The following is a 23,808-nucleotide window of genomic DNA, read 5'->3' as shown; positions in this document are numbered from 1 at the left end:
GCGGCGCGGCAATTCGCGCGGCGCGGTAAGCACGCCACGGGCAGTTGCGTTCGCCGCCGCGACCAGTGTAGACGAGGAGACGAGATGGCTTTATCAAAGTTAGCTCGACGTTGTTTGGAGAGTAGCACTCAGTTACATGTATGGGGGGCCCCACCCCCAATTCTTTTTTTTACTATTTAGTGTCATATTTTTGTAGCGGTTCATACAACACATATTCCCATCAAATTTCATCACTGTAGTACTTATAGTTTCCGAGTAAATCGGCTGTGACAGACGGACAGACGGACAGACGGACAGACGGACATGACGAAACTATAAGGGTTCCGTTTTTGCCATTTTGGCTACGGAACCCTAAAAACGAATGTTAGTTGTTACACCTTGGCCACGGACACCGGCGGCGCGACCGACGGCGCGACTGGCGGCGCGGCAATTCGCGCGGCGCGGTAAGCACGCCACGGGCAGTTGCGTTCGCCGCCGCGACCAGTGTAGACGAGGAGACGAGATGGCTTTATCAAAGTTAGCTCGACGTTGTTTGGAGAGTAGCAGCTTTTTTGCTCAAGATTTAATGTTTGGAAGATATAGTGGAGTACACGAATTAAATAGAAATCGTGTTACAGACGGAGAATTCCACCAAAAATATGAAAAATATAGGCATGATGAAAAATTATGTTGCGGGTGGCTAGACTTCCAAATAGCTGGTCTAGCTAGAATTTCTGCAATAAAAGCTTCCGTCTCCATTTTCGCGAAAAAAAAACAAACTATTTTAAATTAAGTTCGCTCCGGGAGTAGTCGCCGCGTCTGCCGCTCGACTCCGTGGCCTGCGCCGTAATAACTCATACATTTGTTTCGATCGCTAGTCGTGCCGCGCGATTCGCGCGGGGAAATTCGCCGGTCGTCTCGCTGGTCGCCGCTGCGCGTGGCATGCCCAGTACATTTCCATACATTTGATTCATTCGCAAGACGCGCCGCCAGTCGCGCCGCGCGAATTTTCGCTATAGCGAATTGTCCGTGGCCAGCACGTTAATGTAGGTTGTAGGTTATACCCAAGTGATATATCAAATGAAAATAGACGACATGTCAGAAACAATTAGTCAAATTTTATCAAAATCGGTTCATCCATTTATTTGATATAGGGGTAAAAGTGGGAATAAATAAAAGAAATTTTATCAAATATACTCAAGTGACGTATCTAATAAAAGACATGACGTGTAAAGTACAATAAGACATATTTTATCAAAATTGGTTCATCCATTTATTGGATAAAAGTGGCAATAAAAGTTGTCAAATATACCTAAGTGGCATATCAAATGAAAGGGCATGACCTGACGTGAGAAGTATAATGAGGCATAGGTATTTAATCAAAATCGGTTCATCCATTTATTATATAGTAGAGGGGTAAAAGTGGGAATGAAAAAAACGAATGTTGTCTGTTATACCCAAGTGATATATCAAATGAAAAAAGACGACCTGTCAGTAACAACAAGTCAAATTATATCAAAATCGGTTCATCAATTTATTTGATATAGGGGTTAAAGTGGGAATAAATAAATAAATTTTATCAAATATACTCAATGACGTATCTAATGAAAGACATGACGTGTAAAGTACAATAAGTACAATAAGACATAATATTTTATCAAAATTGGTTCATCCATTTATTGGATATAATATGTAGGTATAAAAGTGGGAATAAAAGTTGTCGAATATACCCAAGTGGCATATCAAATGAAAGGGCATGACCTGACGTGAGAAGTAGATATAATGAGGCATATTTAATCAAAATCGGTTCATCCAATAATTATATGTAGGGCAAAAGTGGGAATGAGAAAAACGAATGCTGTCTGTTATACCCAAGTGATATATCAAATGAAAAAAGATGACCTGTCAGAAACAATTAAGTAGTCCAATGTTATCAAAATCGGTTCATCCATTTATTTGATATAGGGGTAAAAGTGGGAATATTTAAATAAATTTTATCAAATATACTCAAGTGACTTATCTAATGAAAGACATGACGTGTAAAGTACAATAAGACATATTTTATCAAAATTGGTTCATCCATTTATTGGATATAGGTATAAAAGTGGGAATAAAAGTTGTCAAATAATATACCCAAGTGGCATATCAAATGAAAGGGCATGACCTGACGTGAGAAGTATGATGAGGCATATTCAATCAAAATGGGTTCATCCATTTATTGATTTATAGCGGTAAAAGTGGGAATGAATAATCGAATGTGGTCAAATAATATAATCAAGCGGCATATCAAATGACGTGTGAATTACAATTAGTCATGTTTTATCAAAATTGGTTAATCTGTTTATTACATATAGGGCACCTTGGGGTGATAGTGGGGATACTGTATAATCCAAATGGAGTACCAAACGAAAGGATATGACATGTACATAATATATAGGTATGATTAGACATCGTTTAGAATTTAGATCAAAATCGGTTCTGCCATTTACTAGGGGTGAAAGGGAAAAGTTGAAAGTCTGTGAAAGTAGAAGGAATATGGGAGCGGGAGAATAACCACATCCTGGAAATTTTGAACTCTTCTGTACCTAAGTTTTATAGCTCAGTTTAGTAATAAATTTTACTAACAGTTCTTTTGTGTTATTATTTATTTTATTTCTTAACTTTATAATAATGTGTAAGTACTTATAATTTAGTTGTATATGATAGTATGTGTTTCAAGACGTGTTTACTCAATAATTGTGTGTTAAGTAGTAACTACTATGCAGTCACTATTCCACGCGGACGAAGTCGCGGGCACAGCTAGTATATCTAATATATTCTAATATATTTTATACTAGCAGTCCGCCCCGGCTTCGCCCGTGGTACATATTTACGTTTTCTCTACGTAAAAACCATCCTCGTACTTCAAGGAATATAATAAAAAAAGAATTATCGAAATCGGTTCAGCCGTTCTCGAGTTATGCGCTTACCAACACATTTTGCGATTCATTTTTATATATAAGAAAGAAGATATATATATTATAAAGGCGAAAGTTTGTAAGGATGTATGGATGTATGGATGTTTGTTACTCTTTCACGTAAAAACTACTGAACCGATTACAATGAAATTTAGCACACATATAGAGGGTAACTTGGATTAACACATAGGATAGTTTTTATCCCGGAAATCCCAAGGGAACGGGAACTATGCGGGTTTTCCTTTGCAAACGCGGGCGAAGCCGCGGGCGGAAATCTAGTACTACATAATATACATATAACGAGAACATGATTATCGCACGGAGGAAAGTGGAAACAATTACCCTCTATGGTAACCAGTTAAAGGAAAAAAAATCTCTACCTAGTTAAACAAAATACCTTTCATTAAAATTTTGGCCAAAAGAGGAATCTCTCTGTACCTATATACAATTTCGTTTAATTCAACTATAATTACCTACTTGATTTTAGCAAGTAGAACATTGATATATTTTTGAATAGAAATGCACATAATATTATTATGCTAGTATTTATAAAATGCAAATATTCTTATGTGTGATAACAAATTACTACATATCGGATTAGAAGAATTAAGAACACTCATAACAATACAAAGACGGCTTATTGCGGCTTGGGTTATACATATAATTTACTATGTTACAGAACATAATGATTTATTTAAGAAGATCAGGGAAATATTTTTATGAAGATAAGATTAAGAATGCTTGAGGTATGGTTTCTTAAAAATCTTAATCAGATGTTTCCTTTTAGAAGTGTATTAAACATTGTCTTGAAGTTGGGTCGCCTTAAAAAGTTGTGAGATGCCACTTGAAATTAATCATAGCCACACGCTTTGTACATGAAGACAAAAATAAATGTCTATAATTATTTAGTAGTGTTATTGTTGTGTATCGTGTAGTGCATGGGATGCCAAAACATAGTAACAACAGACAGGTGGTAGCGGGCAGCGGGTAAGCGGCCAGGTTTATGTAACGCGAGGGCGCGAGCGTGAGGCGAGTGCGAGCGGCGTGCGGCGGCGAGCGGCAGTGCTCTGCCGACCGCCGGGCCACACCGCGCCATGGACCGCGCGAGCGGCACCCCGCCGCAAACTCCGCCCGCGCAATCCGGCTTTGGCGCCTTTTGCAGCGCGATCTCTGAGACGTTTTCGGTACGTAACGAACTCGTTCTACACGTACCATGAACGCTGAAACCGCACACAGACACGTACACTCTACACCTATACTATTTGGCAAATTGGCGCCACAATTCAATTTCATGCTATTTACTAAGTATTCCAATAAAATACGATAATGTGGCAAATTGATGTGTCGCGCTCGCGTCGCGATCTATTTATAGACGCACGTGCTTCTCAGGTCATTAGTGAAGTCTGCATCCGTAGGCTTTAGTAGTTTCGCGATAATACAGAATCGGAAAAGACATCAAGGGAAGAAAATATAAACAAAATTTATTATTAGAGCGCTCGTTCGGGCCGGGTCGCATGGCCGTGATTTGTCCGATGGCTGTGATATACAGAAATACTCGCGCAATAAACGAACAGCCAACGCGACGTACAAAGGCCTGGCGCGACATCAGACATTCAAACGAACTCTGCAAGTCGGTTACCACGAGCGGCACCGTACGTGTGTCATCTCCTGACAAGGCGACGCGGACGTCAACGAGCCGTCCACGCTCCTGAATTTCCTTACTCGCCTAAAGCATAGGTACCAAGTTTGGAACATATACTTTTGTTATTACTTTTCTATCGCTCCTTCTTAAATCTATGACAATACTGATAAGTGTGCATGAATAAAAAGTTCTATCACTTGGTTTTTATGTAATTCAACGATGTTTATCCTCGAACAGTGATGTGTGTTTCAAATGGATTGAGTTTTTGATTGTGCAGCGATACAGCGATAAATTTTTATGGACTTACATCCAGTCGAATTGTGGGTGACTGTGTGGATTGTGTATAAACCATATGAAAATTAACTTTGCACTTTTTAAGCGATAATTAATAACACTAAGTTTTAACCCATAAGTTTGTCGAGTTAAACGTAACTTTCTATGATAATGATTGAAACATTTATCTATCTAGAACTTCGGTCTAGAAGTGCAACGTAAGAATACCATACTTTGTAATGTGGACATACAATTAATAATAGTAACCAACCATTGTAACGTGGAGTTTTTATGTAAGAAAGTTAAAGAGCATTTGGCGGGTACTTTAATTCTTATATTTGAATGGCAATATTCAGTCCTTTAACAGCAGAAGCGGGTTATAGATATTGGGGCCTAAGTAGTAAGCTGTGCCATTTAGTTTTCCAATGTGTGATATTGAAATTATCCGCCTTTTAGAAATTTCAGAAGTAACAGTTAATTGATGCTCTAATATGATGTGCTATTACCTATATTATTTTGATTCCGTAGAAAATCTATATTATATTCTCCCAATCATGTTGGAAAGTAACTGACTAACATGGAAAATATTTTCCATTTGGATACAATGAAATAGTCGCACGGCGGAGTGCGAAACGAGGCGAAAGGTGGAAATAAAATGTACCTACCGGACATTCTTAAATTTTCGTACCTAACGGAAGACTAGCCTGCAACGTCTGCTTTGAAGCATTTTGATTATTATCTTAATAGTAATAATAAGACATTAGACATATGGAATGTTAAAAATAAAGTACCTCATACATTAGTTCTCAAAAGGTAGAGCTGGATAGAGCGACATACAATTTAATGAATATTCGTCATAATCTAAAATCTTAATTGAATTTGGGAGCGTATTATTGATTTTAAAATTTAAAATAAGTTTAATGAGAATATTTGCCGACTGCCTAGCTGAAAGATGGCTGAAAGTGTGAATATTTTTTTCTCAAAATCATGGATTTGAAAGAAGCTTTATTGTCATGATATCTAGATCTTCTTGAATTTATAATTAAAATTAAGTGTCCGAAGTTTAATAAAACCAATAAAGAATTTCCAACGCTGGACAATTGATGTGGTTAATAATTTTCTAAAGCTTCTGAGTCTATGGAAAAGTTTGCTCACAGTCGCAGAATACATAATTGGCAATATAAGAGATTTGGCTATCGTTGGCATGAACGCAAAATAATTAAACATTTTGACGAACCATGACAAGATCCTGAGTATTTTGTCACGATGATATTAATATGCCCAATGTCCATCATCGAAATGATATTAATGATCACAGTTTTTGGCATCTATAAGCTGCATTATACGTATATTTATTCTTACACTATTAATATAAACCATAAACGGTATTTGTGGTGCGATGTTTGTAATATGTTTTAACCCCATAAAAGTTTATTAGTTACCGAGCACATTTTCAAGAAAATTTTATGAATATGATAGGGCTTGAGGTCTGGCCGCTGGCGTTTGTAAATTGATTTCGATCAGCCAATGTCATTAATGGTAACTTACGTGAGTGCCGTTTTATAGACGTCCATTAAAATGAATATAAAATATACCTAGTATATTTCATTGCATGAAGTGAATAATATGAATAAAAATGGTAAAGCGAAGACCTTATTTTTGCGTTTCGATCTGTAATTTAGTCTAAAATGAATAAAACGTAAATGTAAGCAGTTAGTTTTAACAGTAATCTAAAAATTTCTGACAGCAGATAGCATAAAAATATCAGAGCTTTTTAATAACATTAAAGCTTTTTCGTGAAACATCTTATCAATACGTGTAATTAAATTCTCACATTCTCACGTTAGTTATGTGTTCATTTTCTTGCCAACATATTTTCTTTCCTTTTAATTTTGTTTGGTACCTATTTACCTATCACAACACAATCAGGCTCTACCTACGTACGTTAATTTAATTAATCGTAATTAATTTATTTAATTTACGTTAATTAATCTTATAACGAAATGAAAGTTATAAGAATATATTAGTAATTAGGAAGATATCATAGATATTGCAACAATAGTTAGTTGAAAGTTATAAGAATATATTAGGAAGATATCTAGTTATTGCAACAATACCTTGGTAACCACAATTCTTGCAAATATTTTTTTTTTTCATTTTTTTTTCATTTTTCAATAAATATTAATATAATTTTATAAATTACATATTACATGAAAGTAATATAAAAATTCTATGAAATACGTGCTCAATCTACCCATTTCGGCTTATTGTTTGTATCAACAGAGCCCAATTAAAAGTGAGCTATGTTTACGTATTCTGTTTTAATTAGCGAATATAATGTTTGGAAATTAATGATCTAAGTTTGGAAACGAGTGACGATTGACGACATACTCCGTACTCCGTAGGTATGTTTATAGTGGGGACAGGGTGCAAGGTTGACTTTTACATCGAAAGGTTTGACCGCATCGATCGAGTAACGCGACGTCGGCATTGCCCTCTTTCCTTACTCGAGATTAAAATTCCATTGTACCGAACATACCCAAAGATATTAAACCGATATAATTCGTCTTTTGTCGTTATATTATTTGTAGAAATGCAAAGATATCTGAAATCTCAGTTATAGGCAAAGTTAAAGATATGTATTCAAGTTGCCATAAGCTATACGAAACTTCATTAATATAAACTCTTTGTAATATTAATCAAATTATTCTAGGACAGATTTAAAGGTAATGTAGGTATGCCCTAACGGCCTAACGCTCATATTATGCAAACCTTCAGTGCGAAGAGATTATACGTCTACTCCCGTGTTATGAAATAACTTATTAATGAACTAAGTTTGTTAGTTTTAGGAGCAGAAATCTGGGCTTAGTTTTATAGTTCTTACGTGTAAATATTTAAAGACCTTATATAATAGGTATCAAGAAAAAATTACATTTTCAGAGATTTTTTATTAACTTTTTATCTTTACGTCTTTTAGTACCAAGGTACCTATAACATAATTTTGATTAATTTACGTTTATAATATATGTATACATTTCAAGATAAATAAAGGCGAAAAGTTTAATGGAAGTGGGTAAAATAATAAGCGCTGTCTCTACGAGAGCTGCGCCTGCGTAGGCAGTATTGTTGATGTCGTTCCAAACTTTCTTCTCAGAAAAAGCTTGCATAAATTCGATGACTAATATACAATAGGAAAAAGAATATTCAGTGGAACAGAAACACTAATAGCCAGTAGTACACATCCGACGGTGTGGCTAAGAATTTAGATGTATTATTTTTAGAAGATAGGCAAGTCGGTCACTACCCCCATTATTCCGAATTCGAATCAAGAGTAAATCATTAACACGGTCAGTCTAAATTTATTGTTTGCTATGAATTCCAATTGTCAATGGGCTCGCTTACTTAAAAACATTCGACAGGGCTTGCTGAGGTTCAAGCGATATGTAAGTAAACTAAATTATGGATCTGGCTTGTAACATTTGATACTAACAAAAAAATTAACAACTTACTGCAAAATTTACATATTAACCGCAATAAACAAATGAATGTTAAATGTTTGTAAGAAAGAAATTGAAAAACTCTTGGTGACCCATTTTGTTAGACGAATAAACAGAAATAGAGAACATTTTATATTTTTGTTTATATGTACATTGTGCATAAAACTCGTCAAAATTTCTAAGAATTATGTAGATTTTCGTTTAAATGGTTTACTTGGAAAGATTCCAATATTCATTTTTATTGGCCACTAATAACAAGCCAAATTTTTAATTGTACTGATGCTACCTCTAGATTTCGGAGAATTCTTTGAAATAAGACGTACCTATTTTTTTATTCTGGACCTTAAATTTATAACCAGTGTATTCAATAACTCAAAAGGGCAAAGCGGCTTCATCCGATTTTTTTTCAAAAAAATTTTTTTTAGTTATGTAATTTCATAATTTTCAAATTACATACTTTTCAATGGTAGTTGTATACACAGTGCGATTCACAACTGTAGTCATTTACATAAATATAAAATTATAGAGTGATATAGAAACCCCTCATAATATTAGCTTTAAGTCATACATTTATTATTATTTTTTCATTACAGGGAATGGCTACTACTTCCCGAAGTAGAAAAAAGGTAAGCAATTATGATGATAAATAACAAAGATACCTAATAAATAATAAAAGAAGTGAATTTCGCTTTATAGCACATTTTTATTATTGCACAGGTACTTTTTTATTATTGCGCGCTTTGCTCAATTAGGTAGCGCTGTGCTTTATATCATACTAGCAATGCCCTGCGGTTTCACCCGCATAGATAGCGATATCTTGACAGTGAAAAATCTACTATAGGTCGGACTATAGGTTTAATTTTTAATCACATGAAAATCACCTTCACCCCGTCCCGCACTACGCCTGCTCATTATACCTACTATTTTCTGTAGATTGACACTTTTAAAAATTCGTTATATCTTTTGAATGGAATATCCAATTTTTTTTATTTTGCTGGTATTGAAACAGTCTATAATAAAACATCATTTAATAGGATAAGGATTAATATATGTGTATGGATAACATGGTTTGATTACTGTCGGCACTTCTATTTACTTTGAAAACGTAAAAAAGTTGTTGTAGTAACATAACTACTGAAGATGGACATATGGTATCGCGGACTTTCTTTTAGATATTGATCCATTCTATAATACCGTAGAACATTTTTTTGTTCTATCTTCAATAGAATCCGCAGCGCACGCGATGACAGCATTTTTATTAAGAAATTTTTTACACCTTGGGTTACATTATTGCATTTTTGGTAAGGATCTCTAATTTTTTTGAAAATGCAATATAGCCTATGTTGCTCAGTGAAGATGCAGCTTTCTAATGGTGAAAGAATTTTTGAAATCGGTCCAGTAGTTTATGCGTGAAAACCATACATACATACATACATACATACATACATACTTACATAATTACAAACTTTTCCTCTTTATAATATTAGTATAGATAAACTAACTTTAATCAATTTTTTATAAGCGTGTACAATGTACATAATACACATGTTACAGTACCTACATCTACTACAGTTGACAATTACGTACGAAGCTGAAGAGCCTAAATAATTTAGAAAATGTGCGGCTACGAAATGCTTTGTAGAGCAGTGGAAATAGTTGAATAAGTATTTCGTTATATGCCATTCCTGCCCACAGGCCACAGGACCCATTTACGAAATGTTTGGAATCTTAGAGCATGCGTTCACACATTTGTAAACTCGACTAAAGTATTTCATGTGTTTAAAATATGGAGATTGTTTGGTCACCTTGACTTTGAACTTGGCTCTTTAATCTTTTTCATGCTTTGATGATGACGATGGAGTAGTATACTTATAAATGGCTTCCCTGTGTTTATATAAGCGCTTTATGGCGAAGAGCTTAAGTCAGTATAAAAATTAATAATTAACCCCTGTTAGATTTATTACTTATCCAAAATGAATTATATCAGATTATATTTTGTTTTATTATGCGTTCTTTCCATAAGTATCTAGGGGTATCTATTACTTCAGATAATATTTGCTTGCTTACACGGTCATAACACTAATTTACCTGCATACCTATCTATCAATTTAAAATAATAATACGTTGTTTTAAGAATATGCCCAAGCGGAATCTCATAAAGATATGTCTCTTTATATATAATTCACTTTATTGCACATTTTATCTTATTGATAAAATTAGAGAATTTAAAAATATCTAGCAAGGACACGGCATAGTTATGTGCTCATAGATAGGTATTCTACCTATTTATGCTCTACTTCATAAGTATTCTATAGAATCGTTATAAATTCTTTAAAGAAAACAACTTTTTATTTGTAAGTAAATATCCATGTAATCTACTAAATCTAAAATCATAAATGCTATTGCTAAAAAACGACACGTCTCGTTGCTAATACCGAATCGTATTGTAGGTATCTGGTCATCGCAATCACGTTTGTGATTCTTTCACATTGCGACGGTTATGTAAACTGTTATTTAAACATTTTTCCCGAAACCGCGGGCCACGGATACAACTGTCAGCATAAAACGTGTTAACCTCGAAATGCTGAAGTGTATGTAACGGATTGATTTAATGTGCTGTGAATGTGCTCTTTGAAGATGGCGGCGTTATACATCGGTTACTTTGTGTTACATTTGTACAAAGTTGCATTTCGATGTCATATTTTTTTGGACAGCAATAGGTGTTTACTAGCCATGTGAGAATTGACAATGTGCCAAACGCGACATAAGCTATTTCCATACAAATCCATTTGCACCAGTAAAATTATTTTATAATAAATTTGCGTTTCTCCCTTGATATTGATAGTGAGCGGTCAGCGGTAGCCCTATTAAATACATATATTCAAATATTGTCCTCGAGAATTCTTGGCAGTTACACGACGATACATTTTCATGCTTATATTTGTTTAATTTATGGTATTTTTACTTGTATTCATATTTAGAAGTGTGTTTAAAATATCAATTCGGTTTAATAGGTTGCAACTTCCTGATGTACCTACCTACATGAAATGAAATGAATTTAATCGCAAGAAAAGTGGTTACATAGTGGTGTTGAGAAAACATAATCTGCAGTCTGCACAACTCGCCACCTACATACTTTCGAAACTACAAAAGAAATAGTGTCACATAAGAATTTGAATCTGCTTTCTAAATAAATACTAGCTTAAAAACCATTATAGCTAGCTTACTACTTAATACTTAAAACATATTAAAAAAAATTAAGAGTCAGAACAACAAAAAATTTAATTATTGAGCCCTGTTTATTAGAAATAATTTTTTCAAACTCTGAGTAGAGTAATAGAGTGTAGAGAAACTTTAATATTTTTATGACGTTATTGTGCAGACAAAGTAACCCTATAATTTTCCTCCTACGTTATGGAAATTGATATACTTAAAGGTTAAGGTTGCACGATTTTTCGTTGAATACAAACCTTGTCATACGTTGATTAATTTCGGCAACATTAATAATAGAAACTGAAATTGGTTTATTTGTATTTTTAGAACCAGTACATTGGCTTGGTTAGCACAGTCATGTTATTGAACTTTATGAAAGGTCATATCAATTAAACTAATGTGTGTACATTTAAGTGTGGAATAATGGTTTTCATTATTTTCGTTTAGCCTTTGGGTGGTCTATAGATATACCTATAAGCACATACCTACATACATAATTACCTACATAATTACAAACCTTTCCTCTTTATAATATTAGTATAGATTTATAAATAGTTGGTCTCTGTTATTTATAGTTATCTATTAATTCTAATAATTAAAAAAATATATACTTAATGACAATCTGCTTTAGAAACTTGATTGCATTACAATCAAAAGAACATTAAAAATAGTTACAATTGTATTATTTGGTACCTAAACAAAGAAAAGTTTATCTAATATAGATAGGTACTTACTATATAAATATAATATTATATGATGAATATTTTGTAAATTTCTATGTAAATTGATAAAATTTCAAGCTGATACAAAAGTACAATGCAGTTAACTGATCAATATATGATAAAGAGTAGGACAAAATTGATAACATTCTACAATTGATAAAAAGTGTACTTATTAGTCATTTTATGCTTTGTATTCCAGTATTACTATCGTGTTTGTTTATTGTTAGAACTGTATTTATGACCGACGCGGAGGTGTCATGTATGTCTGATCAGGAAAACGGTTGTGTGTTGCAGCAAGACGATGAAAAGAAAAAGAAGAAGCAGTCGCCCGTGGACGACCGGCCCGTCGTGCCCGCGCCCAGCGATGCTATGCTCAAAAGTAAGTCGCATCTGAGTAAAGTGACTATAAATAAACCTAATAATTATATAGCTATTCATCTCCATTCATCATCATCAATCAACCGTTTGTTATTATTACTATTAAAATAGTTAGGACCGTTAATTTATCAAAAACTCTTGTGAATATCGAGACATTAGTGTCTTGCTTAATTGATTGTAATAGATTCAAAACTGTGTGGCGTGCATTTTTGTGTAGACTGACTGACTGACATGATAATATGGGATATTCACAATCGAGTTTAATAAAGTTTTACCCCGAGTTCTACCGTCTAGTCTAGACAGAATAAGTGTCCGTCCGTGCTCGAGTTTTTCTATTATGACGGATATTAGAGTCCACACCCATTATTCATGTTTGTTCGTAATCAACCAGAGAGATCACTATCTTTTTTAAGCTTTTTTAATCGAATTTGATCGCGGAACAAATAGAACTACATATGTAGATAATTATAATGTCAGATTTTTTGTAGGTATTGTTAATAGATTTTTAATACTTTGTATTACTTTTACTATTGCGTTTACGCGAAATTGTTGCAACAAAGACAATTAGTTACAACTATAGTAACAAACAAAAACGCGTTGTATTACGGAAAACAAATAAATGAGTAGAATCTTAAGCAGAATACTTATAATGAGAAGAAAGTTCCCTTTAAGATTGTTTAAATTTAGAAAACGAAAAATTATAAAATATTTTGTCATCAGTTGTCTTTTTCTTGATCGTAGGCCCTAGTAGGCCATATAAATAACCGCCTCTTTTCTTTTGAATTTGTATAAGTATTATGAATTATCTCTGGAAGAAATCAGAATATACTATATTTTATATAAGGTGAAAGTACGACTATTATATGTTTTGCGATATGATATTCATGATTAATGCTAAAAGGTACCTACACTACTAAATATTTTCATAGAAAATATTGTAATTAGTTACCTATGTTTACGTAAAAGTTTTCTTATTACATCATCGTTTAATTATAATGTAGAGCCAGTAGAGTAAACGATCGAAGTGGAAAATAAAATTCGAAATGTGCGATGTTTGCTTTGTTTGGTGAAAAATGTTATCTATAGGTGGGGTGTAAACACAGTTGACATTGACGTTATGCTCACATTTCACTTCAGTGACGATGTGGATTGTATAAACTACCACATTAGTCGATACGAATTGAAAAGTAGAGCTAATTTCTCAGCTGGATTTACCTACGTCAATGAATCCTAATAGGACACGTTTGCTAACAAGCTTTCCTCTTAAACTTCGTAACGGTTATTCTTTATAGTTTTTATAGGAGTTTGGACAGAATATAAATTGCCTTTTATATTTATTTGTAATTATTATTATAGCTAGGCCATTTTTGTAGCCACTTACAGGAATGGGTTTTCTATGAGGATTAATTAGTTCTACATTCACCATGCTGCTCATGTGCGGATTGTTATATATATCACATAAGTACCTACTAAGTATGATACAAATCACTGCAACATACAGAAATATGCTTTGTTAGACTGTGCCATTACTATTTAGTATTTACTAAGAAGTAAAGAACCCGCCGCGCCGTAAAGCCTACCTACGTAGCGGTAATTCAAACCTGTGCTACGAATTAACCTACGCGACTCTCATGCGTCTGAATATAATGAATAATGGTTTACCTTCATTGACACACTCAGTTTAAAAGGTTGGCAATAACTCGCCATTTTATCTATGTTTGCAGTAACATTATGGTGACTTACGATCTCATCAACGTGATAAATGATAAGGAGAGATTTTATGGAGCTTTGTTTATGTTCTATATTAAATTGCGTTATGATCGTGTCTCGCCTTATTATTATAATTAACTAATGCTTATTTGCACACAACATATACATATAGGAAATATCATTCCGGTAATAAATGTATGTTTGTATATAAATGATTAAAATTCACAAACAACATAATTCAAAATGTTGAAATGAATTGTCAAGTATGAATAGTTCATTACACACTAATCATATCTAAATTAGGCAAAATTACACGTTGTAAATGTCTTTGAAAGATTCATCTCCTAATCTAGTTTCCAAGACATTTTTCACTTTTGGCATCTTATTTAAAGAGCAGTGACAAATATTGACTTAAATGATGAGCTACTGTGTGCAGAATTCAGACTTAGGTAACATTGTGAAATCTTTGGCAATCCGTATATTTTAATTGTTTGCAAATCATAAACTTCAATATTTCTGGATCAATGACACCGTTCAGCTGTGAGCCGAAGAATGTCGAAAGTATAAAAAAATCAGAGGAAATAAATTTGAGTCGCACAAAAATTCCGGTTACCGAGTACATTCCACAATGTAGTTTTATACATTTGTGATATTTTTGGAAGCAATAAACGTCCGAGAATAATACTAACGTATACTAGTCATTACAAATATTATACGGCGGAATATTTGACGAGAGAAAATTACTAAAATTAATTTATGATGTTGAATTAAATTTCACTGAACACTTGAGAATCGTAGAAGCATGAAATATACATATATTTAATCAATAAAATTGTATTGATATTCAGAATTTTATACTTTTACCGGAGCATATATTCTTTACATTATAAGTTGCGTAGGTTCCAGATATCAAGCAATGGATGTATTTTTGAATTAGCTAGGAGTTTAGTTTAAGAATATAAATAGTTCTTATTTGAAGTTACATAGTGCCTATTTATATCTTATATTTTGACATATTATCTTATCTGGATGGCATGGAAATAAACATCTTTTATGAGAGAAAATATAGAAAAAAAAAATTAGGAGTATATTCACATATGTTTACAATACGATAATATACAAGTACCTAACTAGGTGCACCATCATTATGACACCGGTCTTCTGTGAAGGTATAATAATCTCTTATATACCTACGCCGTACGAGCGTGATCGTGATCCAATTTGTGCCCAAGCATACTTGATAACCATTTAACATATTCCCGGACGTTAATTATATTAACACAAATAACCAACATTTATTTTATATTTTGACTCTTTTATTTGACAGTTTAATACTTCGAGGATTTTATACGAAAGGTCAGGAATTAAGTTTCAGTGCCAAAACCTGGTTCTACGTTCCGTATTTCCTATTTTTGTTAGACCAAGTATAATTTGGCAATGAACTCTTAGTAGTACGAATGATAAGTAAAATTTTAATAAAATGTAGACTTGTATTAAATTCAGAAGGCTTGTGCCACGCAGAACTGTGCGATAGACGATGCCTAAAGATAAGAAGACGAACCGCACGTAACATTCTTAATCTTTTGTCAATATTGTTAACGGTATAAGGTATCATTATGGGAAGCCTCTCATTTTCATAAAAACATCATCACGATGTACACCAGTCCTATTAGTGTACAATCTCTTGTTAGAAAGTTTCAATTAGTTTCTTAATTACAATTAAGTAAAGTTTACAGCAGTGACATGTCATTAAAAAAAGATAATGATTTCTGTGAGTAAATTGCAAATCCGGCACAACAAAATTTAAATAGTAAAATTTATAGCGGTTATAGTAGTAAAGGTGCTTCTGAATTTAACTAGCAATTGGTGGCTGAAATAAACATAAATATTTGTTATATGTATTATATCTCCAGCATCAACATAACGTTGTATCGATTGATCTGTAAAATTGGTAGCTAAGCTAGTAATCAAACCTGTGATGGCTTTATAGTCTTTTATCATACCACTTATCAATCGGGATCGAACCTACGTGAACCAAGAGCCAAATATTTTTGAATACTATATAATATATTGTTTTCTTATAGATCTACGGACAGCATTCGGTCTCCTGGACCGGGACAGCGACGGTCACGTGACTCCCGCTGAATTGCAGTTTATGCTGCGAAACCTTGGTATCGAGGTCAGCGATGACCTTATAGGGGAACTTATTAAGGACGCGAGTAAAACTGGTAAGCCTTTTATACTCATACTTTTATTAGGTTTCGTTGTGAGGCTTGGCCGGCGATTATACTTCAGTCGCGGTGAAGACACGCCGTTAAATTAATAGCTTGTATGGATATAAATTAATAGGATTAATGAATTACCTTGATCTTTATTAAAAATATAAAAGAACTACCTAATCAAATTGTATATTAACGTATGTATATAATGAAACGTAGAATGTAGCTTATCCTATCTTCAATCGTTTCGATCGAAGATTTGCATGTAACACGTTCTAGGTTGTATAGACTGTATAGTAAATATCTACCAACCTACTTTCACACTATAATCGTGTTTGTCTATAATGTTTTGATTATAGTACACCAGAAAACTGGGTACGTTCTTGACCTACCGAACACTAGTATATTACATCTCTCGTAGACCGTAGTAATCGATCTATTAACTATGATTTATCGCGTAAGCTAGTAGCCAAAATCTGATTACAGTTTAAAATAAATGTCCTTGCTTTAGTACTTATAGGTACAGAGCATCGCCCACTTTACACTTCGATTTGAAAACTTGCCAGAAATATACTGATGTTAGTTTTTATTCATATAAAGATAAAATGGGTCATCAAAGTGCATCCATAAAAAATGTCCCAGAAATATTGCAGCAAATACGTGTTAATTTGTTATATAATTAAAGCGTCTCTTTACTTGGCAGCGACGGCAATTACTAATCGATATAAATACTCCTGAAAACAAATAAACAAAAGTTCATGGAATCAATTGAGATTATTTGTCGGAAGCATTCGAAGGGGACTGAAATGGCGTGTTCAGTGTTGGTGGCGGCGGCTTCCGGTGACCTCGCGCCTTTACATGCCTACCCTTACTGCCCTTACACCCCTAAAGCGTAATCGCGGTACTACTTAGTATAGAACAGAGCTACTACTGCGTAGTAAATATTATATTAAGCGATTAATTACGTCCATTTGTTATTAGAGACATAGGCATTTAGAAGATTCATTGGAAACGGAATTTTTGCGCTTGTAAAGGCAAATTTGACTTTCTTACTTATAAGAAACTTATTTTTCTTATTTATCCAAATCGGGTTTCTTAATAAATCGATCTATCTATATCAATACATAATAGTAAAACTAATATACCTACAATCACGCAATTATAATTTATAAGCCACTTGACTGCATGTGTTAATATTTATTTTCACATTTTTACATTCTCTTATATAAAAAAAACAGCACAAATTGCGGCGTAGATATATCATTATCGATTTGAGTAGGTACTTTCTATAAGTGTAGGATAAGAGTAACATGTTCATTATAATAGATTGTTACAAAGCATATCTACCGATGATTGTATCTATAAATCTACGAACTATATTTAATTCTATAAACACGTGTGCGATATCAACTTTCTATCCACATTATCTAATTAAGTATACCTAATTTTAATAGAAATAAAATGTATTTCTGATTTCTATATACATATATAATCTTAATATATATAAATCTCGTGTCACAATGTTTGTCCTCAATGGACTTCTAAACCACTTAACCGATTATAATAAAATTCGCACACCATGTGCAGTTCGATCCAACTTGAGAGATAGGATAGTTTAAACATGTAGGTACCACGGGCAAAGCCGGGGCGGACCGCTAGTTCTATTATAAGTTTACTCAAAAATATGACTCCAATTTACGTTCTATTTAAATATTTTTAAAAATTTCCCCACCCGAGAATATTATATTTTTCCTACGATGGAAAAATATTTTGTATCTACATATCTATATGACACTATCTAGCTACATAATATATTAATATAGTGATTTGATATATACCTACTTACCATAATATCATTATATACCTACATCCAACAAGCTTCCATTATTAAGGATTACCTAGTCGGGTTAAAGCGAAATTGGAATTGGCACCAATAGTCACGATCATAATTTATGCTGTGAAATAGCACAGCTAATAAGCTTCTCGACTCAACTTGTTTATAATAGAGCCGCGTAAATTTCACATACAAGTCATACAACACATGAATAAGATTTAATTTATGTAATGAAAGTAGCTTTGATGTAAGATAAGGAACGCATTTACGGGCACGGTTGCGTGCTACGACTATGTATTTTTATCCGGCCCAGGTGCTTTGTACTACGTCATGGAAATTAAACAAGATCAATGCTTTGGTTTCTCGATAAGAAGTTTGAGTACCTAATAAATTAGACTTTACGGTCAAATTTTTACGTTAATTATAAGGTACTCTTTAGATATTGGTACCAACATCCATCATTCTACCTTTATTACGCAAAGTAGGGGAAGGTGAGGTATAATGATCCCCTTAAGGGAAAAAATTTAACTGTGGCTAAAGTTGAAGGCAAAATCGCAAGATTTCTATTGTTGGAAGTAGTGAATTTATTTAACTTTGTAACTGCATACTTATTTTTTATTATATGAATATAGTTTTTTTGTATTAGAGGCTTTTGTTAAAGTTTAGTAAAGGATCATTTTATACACACCTATGTATAAAATGATCCCTGGGGTTGGGGTAAAATAATCCCAGGGATCATTTTATACCATAAGTTAATAAATATCAGTGAAATAAAACACTCGGCTGTTTATTTTAATCATATGTTTTGTTCATAACAATTTAAGTACTATCACAAGTTACACAAAACTTCTTCTAGTTTCATTAGAGATCTTTTTTTTGAAATTATTTAATACTCAATTAACAAAACTAAACATTAAACTTTGCACCAAACTTTTAAAAGGTTTGGAGAATTAACAACTAGTCAAGCAATAAGTAAACAAATAAACTCTTCTTCTAAATAATACTCATCCCAATCAAAGGTTTTTTATCAATGTAAAATGCAATAGAAAAATCAACTCTTCATTAAAAAAATAATAATTTGCTTAGGAACTTAGAAATAGACCTATAGCCTTAAAAATTTTTACACACTATCAAATTGATTACCAGAAAGGCAAATATCGCAAGTAAAGTCCCCTTCATCGTCACTATCTACTCCTGCACAAGCCTCATGTCCCCATGTAAGACACACAACGCACTTAATCCACCCTTCGCCTTTATTGTCTTTGGAGTAGCTTTCAGTACAGAAGAGGCATTCGGTATCACTCTCCTCTTCAGAAGAATCTGATCTGTTTTGCTTTTTTTTGCCTTTTCCCTTTCCAGCTCCTTTTCCTTTCCTGACTCCTTTTCCTTTCCCACCAGCTTTTCCTTCCCATATAAATTCTCGGCATGATCTGTAAAAACAACAAATACTAATGAGGTAAAATGATTCCAGGGATCATTTTATACACACAGAAAGGGATCATTTTTCCCCAAACACCAAATTCCAAGATATCGATCAAAACATAACCTTCAAATACCACGTGTGGTGATCGAAAATTGCTTAAATATTAGCTAACTGTTATTAATACCCGCAAATAAAACAAAATTTCAATAAATACGAACATGTAAAAAGTAATGAAAGTCCAAAAACAGGCTTACCTTAGATCAGAGCCACACTTTTTGATTATTTTTTAATAAAATCACGCCAAGCGCTCACACCGCGATGACACTTAAAGAGGCAACTGGCAGGGGTGCAGGGAATATGTTTCATGCTTATTTAGATAGATGGCACAACTTGTCTCTGATTTACGCCGGGGGATCATTTGACCTCCAGGGATCGTATTACCTCATCTTCCCCTATAAGATGAATGAAGTGTTTTGATCTTTCGTGTCAATATTGCTATAGATTTTGGGAAAAAGAATATGGGTTGGAAAAACGAATATATTATGTACCTAGTATGTGCGGTATAATGATGCAATAAAGTAATGAGTGCGAGAATTAATATTGTAGAGTTTCAGCATTAGCTCTATAATTTAAAAGTTTTACATATTTCAATCAGTTCTATTTGGATTTCAGTTGAATATAGGAGTAGGTAAGTATAGATAGATATTTTTTTTTCAGGAAATGGCCTAATAGATGAGAATGATTTCATGCAATGGGTGACGAAAATACAGGCGTTACAAGGGTTGGATGTCACCACGAGTGGTGGTGATTCAGAAGAAGAAATAACGAGAGATTTGCTGGCAGCATTTAAGTACGTATCGAATGATATGAATGATATAAGTGAATGAATGAAGTTGATATTCACAAATTGAGCAAATAATACAAAACGAAAGAATAGCTATTGAAGCCAGAAGGTGACATTGTATGGTTGTTTAGAATGGATTACAATTCAATTGTAAAACAAGCGTTAAATTTTAAAGTTCGGAGAACATTTTTTATCTTCATTTCTATCTACTTTTTTGGCCAAATTTCTTTCGTCTAAACTATTTTCTATTTTATTACTCGGTTCTTAGCATATCCTACAAGGTACCTGCTAATACTTTAAACGCGAAAGTGTTTCATAATGTGTGGATGTTTTTTACTTTACTTTCACGTTAAAACCACTGAAAAGATTTTGATGATACTTGGCTGTGATGTAACTTACCTACCTATCAGAGTACGACATTAACTCTGCACAGCTAGTGGAGAATATAATTTTGTTCAAACGTGTGACGTATTTTTTATGAAATATAATTTATAAACAAATGTGCCTATGATCACTTGCCTTTATTTATAAATTCATAAAAAATCAGATAGTTGAAGGTCGATCCCCACGATCTCCTCTACTATAATAAACGTATTATATTTGTACAGGGTGTTCGACCGCGACGACAACGGGTACATAACGCGCGACGAGCTGCGGACGGCGCTGGAGATGATCGGCGAGCCCGTCACCGACGCGCAGCTCAACCAGGTGCTCGCGCTCGGCGACATCGACCATGACGGAAGGATTGATTATGAAGGTAAACATCGTTGGTTTATTGAAGTGAAAACTTCTTTAGCGGCGTTGGGTATAAAATCTTAAACTCACGTCAGGACACGCGACCTGATCGAAAAAGCGTAAGACGGATGGATATCAAACATGCTCAACGTTAATAATCAAGTTTTCACTTCTGCTGGCACTCCCGGAGTGCAACCCGTCTTTTTTTGTCTAGATTTATGGTAAACCAACTCGTCGAATATTGAAAAGTTCGACATGTGACACACTTGGCCATCGTGGTGGATTATAGGTAAAAATCTGTACCCTGATGGGAGGTGCGTGTTCCTGCATTGAATGAGAAATAATGTATTTGGGCTGGTGATAATGATGATGACCTAAATGGTAATCGAGACAAATGCTTAACAATCTGCATATTCATGTAGAACGGTGTTGGGGCCTTTTGCTTGTACATGTACATGTCCATATATTGAAGTATGTGACCTTATATGTAGGCCAGACGCCAGTAACATCGCACTTGGTTGCATGTAGGTAAAATATAGACCAAGCGTGAACTCCGGAACTACTTATCTTTATGAAACACGCTCAATTTTTATGACGATGCCATCTAGTTTCTATAGCGTTGAAATGTATGTCCATAAAATGAATGGATGTCTCAAATATTTCGATACAGAAAACTTTTCCAAACACGAAAAGTAAAATTTTAAAAGTAATAATTGCAATAAACATGTAAAAAAAATTAACACCAACTTTTATAGGCTTTATAAAATTTAGTTTTAGTGTAGAGAGGAGCACTCAAGTATCTACCGCTCAGTGATGTTGAATATTCACTTGAGTTTGACCTTTAGTACCTAGGTCTTTCCCGATCGTATAATTTAATGTTTTACATTTGTAATTAATATATATCTTCAAAAACAAAATTATATTAATCATCTTATTCTTGTTTCAGAGTTCGTGAAGATGCTATTGTAACCTGTACCTCTATGATTAAGAAAGACCTCACTAGATGTAATAATAGTGTATTGGAAATAATTGTGTAATTACTAACCCCAGCAGAAAGAGAAACATAGTGTAGAACTGCGTATTTTAAGGCAATCTTTGGACCATATTTTTGATAAGTGTTTGTGCTAGGAATATTAATAAAAATGTTCTAGAATCTAGACGTTAAGACGACAGTCGCGTCTTCCATATTTTATTGAAAACAAGAAAACAAATTGTAACGCTTCCGGTTTTATAAATTTACTTGTGATTGATACAATCGAAGCTTAAACGTCCCAATCTCGTGATAAATTTTAAGTATGGTTAAAGACTGTCTTATCTATTGTTACGCAGGTGATAGAAGCTAGGAAAAGCATGTAAATGAAAAAACTCTGGTACTAGAGTAAAAACTAAGTCGTTTTTTAATAATATTTATTTGAACTGTAGATAAATGTAGGATTAAACCTTTTTTAGGCTCAAAATTTTCCTTAACGGTGTCCTTCTTTAGACGATGAGATAGATGTTAAAGAAGACATCTGTCCCGCATTAATAAACCAGGATAAATTTAAAGGTAAATTTAGAACCTAAAATGTAATAGTAAGATTGTAGTCTATAGACTAGGCATATCAGAAAAAAAATGTTAATCCAAAAAAGAACCTTTTTTTAACCTACGCTATATATAAAATTACTTAACAATTGCGCTATTTATTTTTCATTCGTGTCGATACTCGATGTATAAATGTAAACAATGTATCTATATTAAGAGATTTTCAATCACGTTTGTAACTACAACTTATTGGATTTATTTATATTATACGATGAACGATCGATATAAAGACAATTAAGTTAGGTACTATCAAAGTTATCTGTGTATCGATGATATTCTAACATAAATGATAGTCTATACGTATGTATGTTTACCGTAAATGTCACGGGTATGAAAATACACGAAAATTTATATGTATGTACCTACTTATGCGATTATTTACATCATATTGTAATTTTATGGTTGTGAGCCTTAATTTAAACCCAAATTTGTAAATAATGTATCATGTTAATTTATATATTATATTTATTCATAGGTGGACTTCCTGCCTACATCATAATATACACCTAAGTAACATGAATTTTTTATAACAATTTAGCTCATTGATTTATACTATTTAAGTGAGTTTTTATTTATTTATTGATACTTATAACAAAATATAAATATATTGCTTGATGTGTAGAATGAATGCGGGTGGATTATGTACCTTTTCATTACTCAAAATACCTATAAATTTTATATACTTAATTTGCAATAGACGTGTATAACCTGACGCCTTTGAAAGGTATATTGTGATGTAAAATTATATGCTATAAATAAATGTAATGTTGTTATTTAACCATTTATTTCCCAAAACCGAG

At 33.4% G+C, this 23,808-nt stretch overlaps 1 protein-coding gene across 2 annotated transcripts; it reads left to right on the top strand.

Moving 5' to 3' along the window:
* The first annotated feature begins 4,010 nt into the window (after positions 1 to 4,010).
* On the top strand, positions 4,011 to 23,781 carry Eip63F-1 (Ecdysone-induced protein 63F 1). 2 transcript variants are annotated; one of them, XM_089702424.1, is made up of 7 exons: positions 4,011 to 4,120; positions 8,942 to 8,974; positions 12,578 to 12,662; positions 16,456 to 16,599; positions 20,565 to 20,697; positions 21,300 to 21,448; positions 22,373 to 23,781. In XM_089702424.1, exons 1-7 carry the CDS (start codon positions 4,031 to 4,033, stop codon positions 22,393 to 22,395), a joined length of 657 nt encoding a protein of 218 aa, XP_089558550.1. In that variant the 5' UTR covers positions 4,011 to 4,030; the 3' UTR covers positions 22,396 to 23,781. The 2 variants fall into 2 exon arrangements, with proteins under 2 accessions (XP_089558550.1, XP_089558551.1); XM_089702425.1 differs by lacking the exon at positions 4,011 to 4,120 and adding an exon at positions 4,361 to 4,673.
* The last annotated feature ends 27 nt before the right edge of the window (positions 23,782 to 23,808 follow it).

The sequence above is a fragment of the Colias philodice genome, chromosome 13, assembly GCF_061535455.1.
Source record: "Colias philodice isolate Cphi_HAF_F1 chromosome 13, ilColPhil1 Martin Lab GWU primary, whole genome shotgun sequence".
In the NCBI taxonomy this organism is placed as follows: Eukaryota; Metazoa; Arthropoda; class Insecta; order Lepidoptera; family Pieridae; genus Colias; species Colias philodice.
This window is presented reverse-complemented; position numbering and strand designations above follow the sequence as displayed.

What these genes read in the sequence shown, in the direction of transcription:
- Eip63F-1 (XM_089702424.1), top strand. Translation starts at nt 4,031, where the DNA reads ATGGACCGCGCGAGCGGCACCCCGCCGCAAACTCCGCCCGCGCAATCC. An exon ending in CTTCCCGAAGTAGAAAAAAG is followed by an intron (nt 8,975 to 12,577) that starts GTAAGCAATTAT and finishes TGTGTGTTGCAG; the next exon opens with CAAGACGATGAAAAGAAAAA. An exon ending in TAAGGACGCGAGTAAAACTG is followed by an intron (nt 16,600 to 20,564) that starts GTAAGCCTTTTA and finishes TTTTTTTTTCAG; the next exon opens with GAAATGGCCTAATAGATGAG.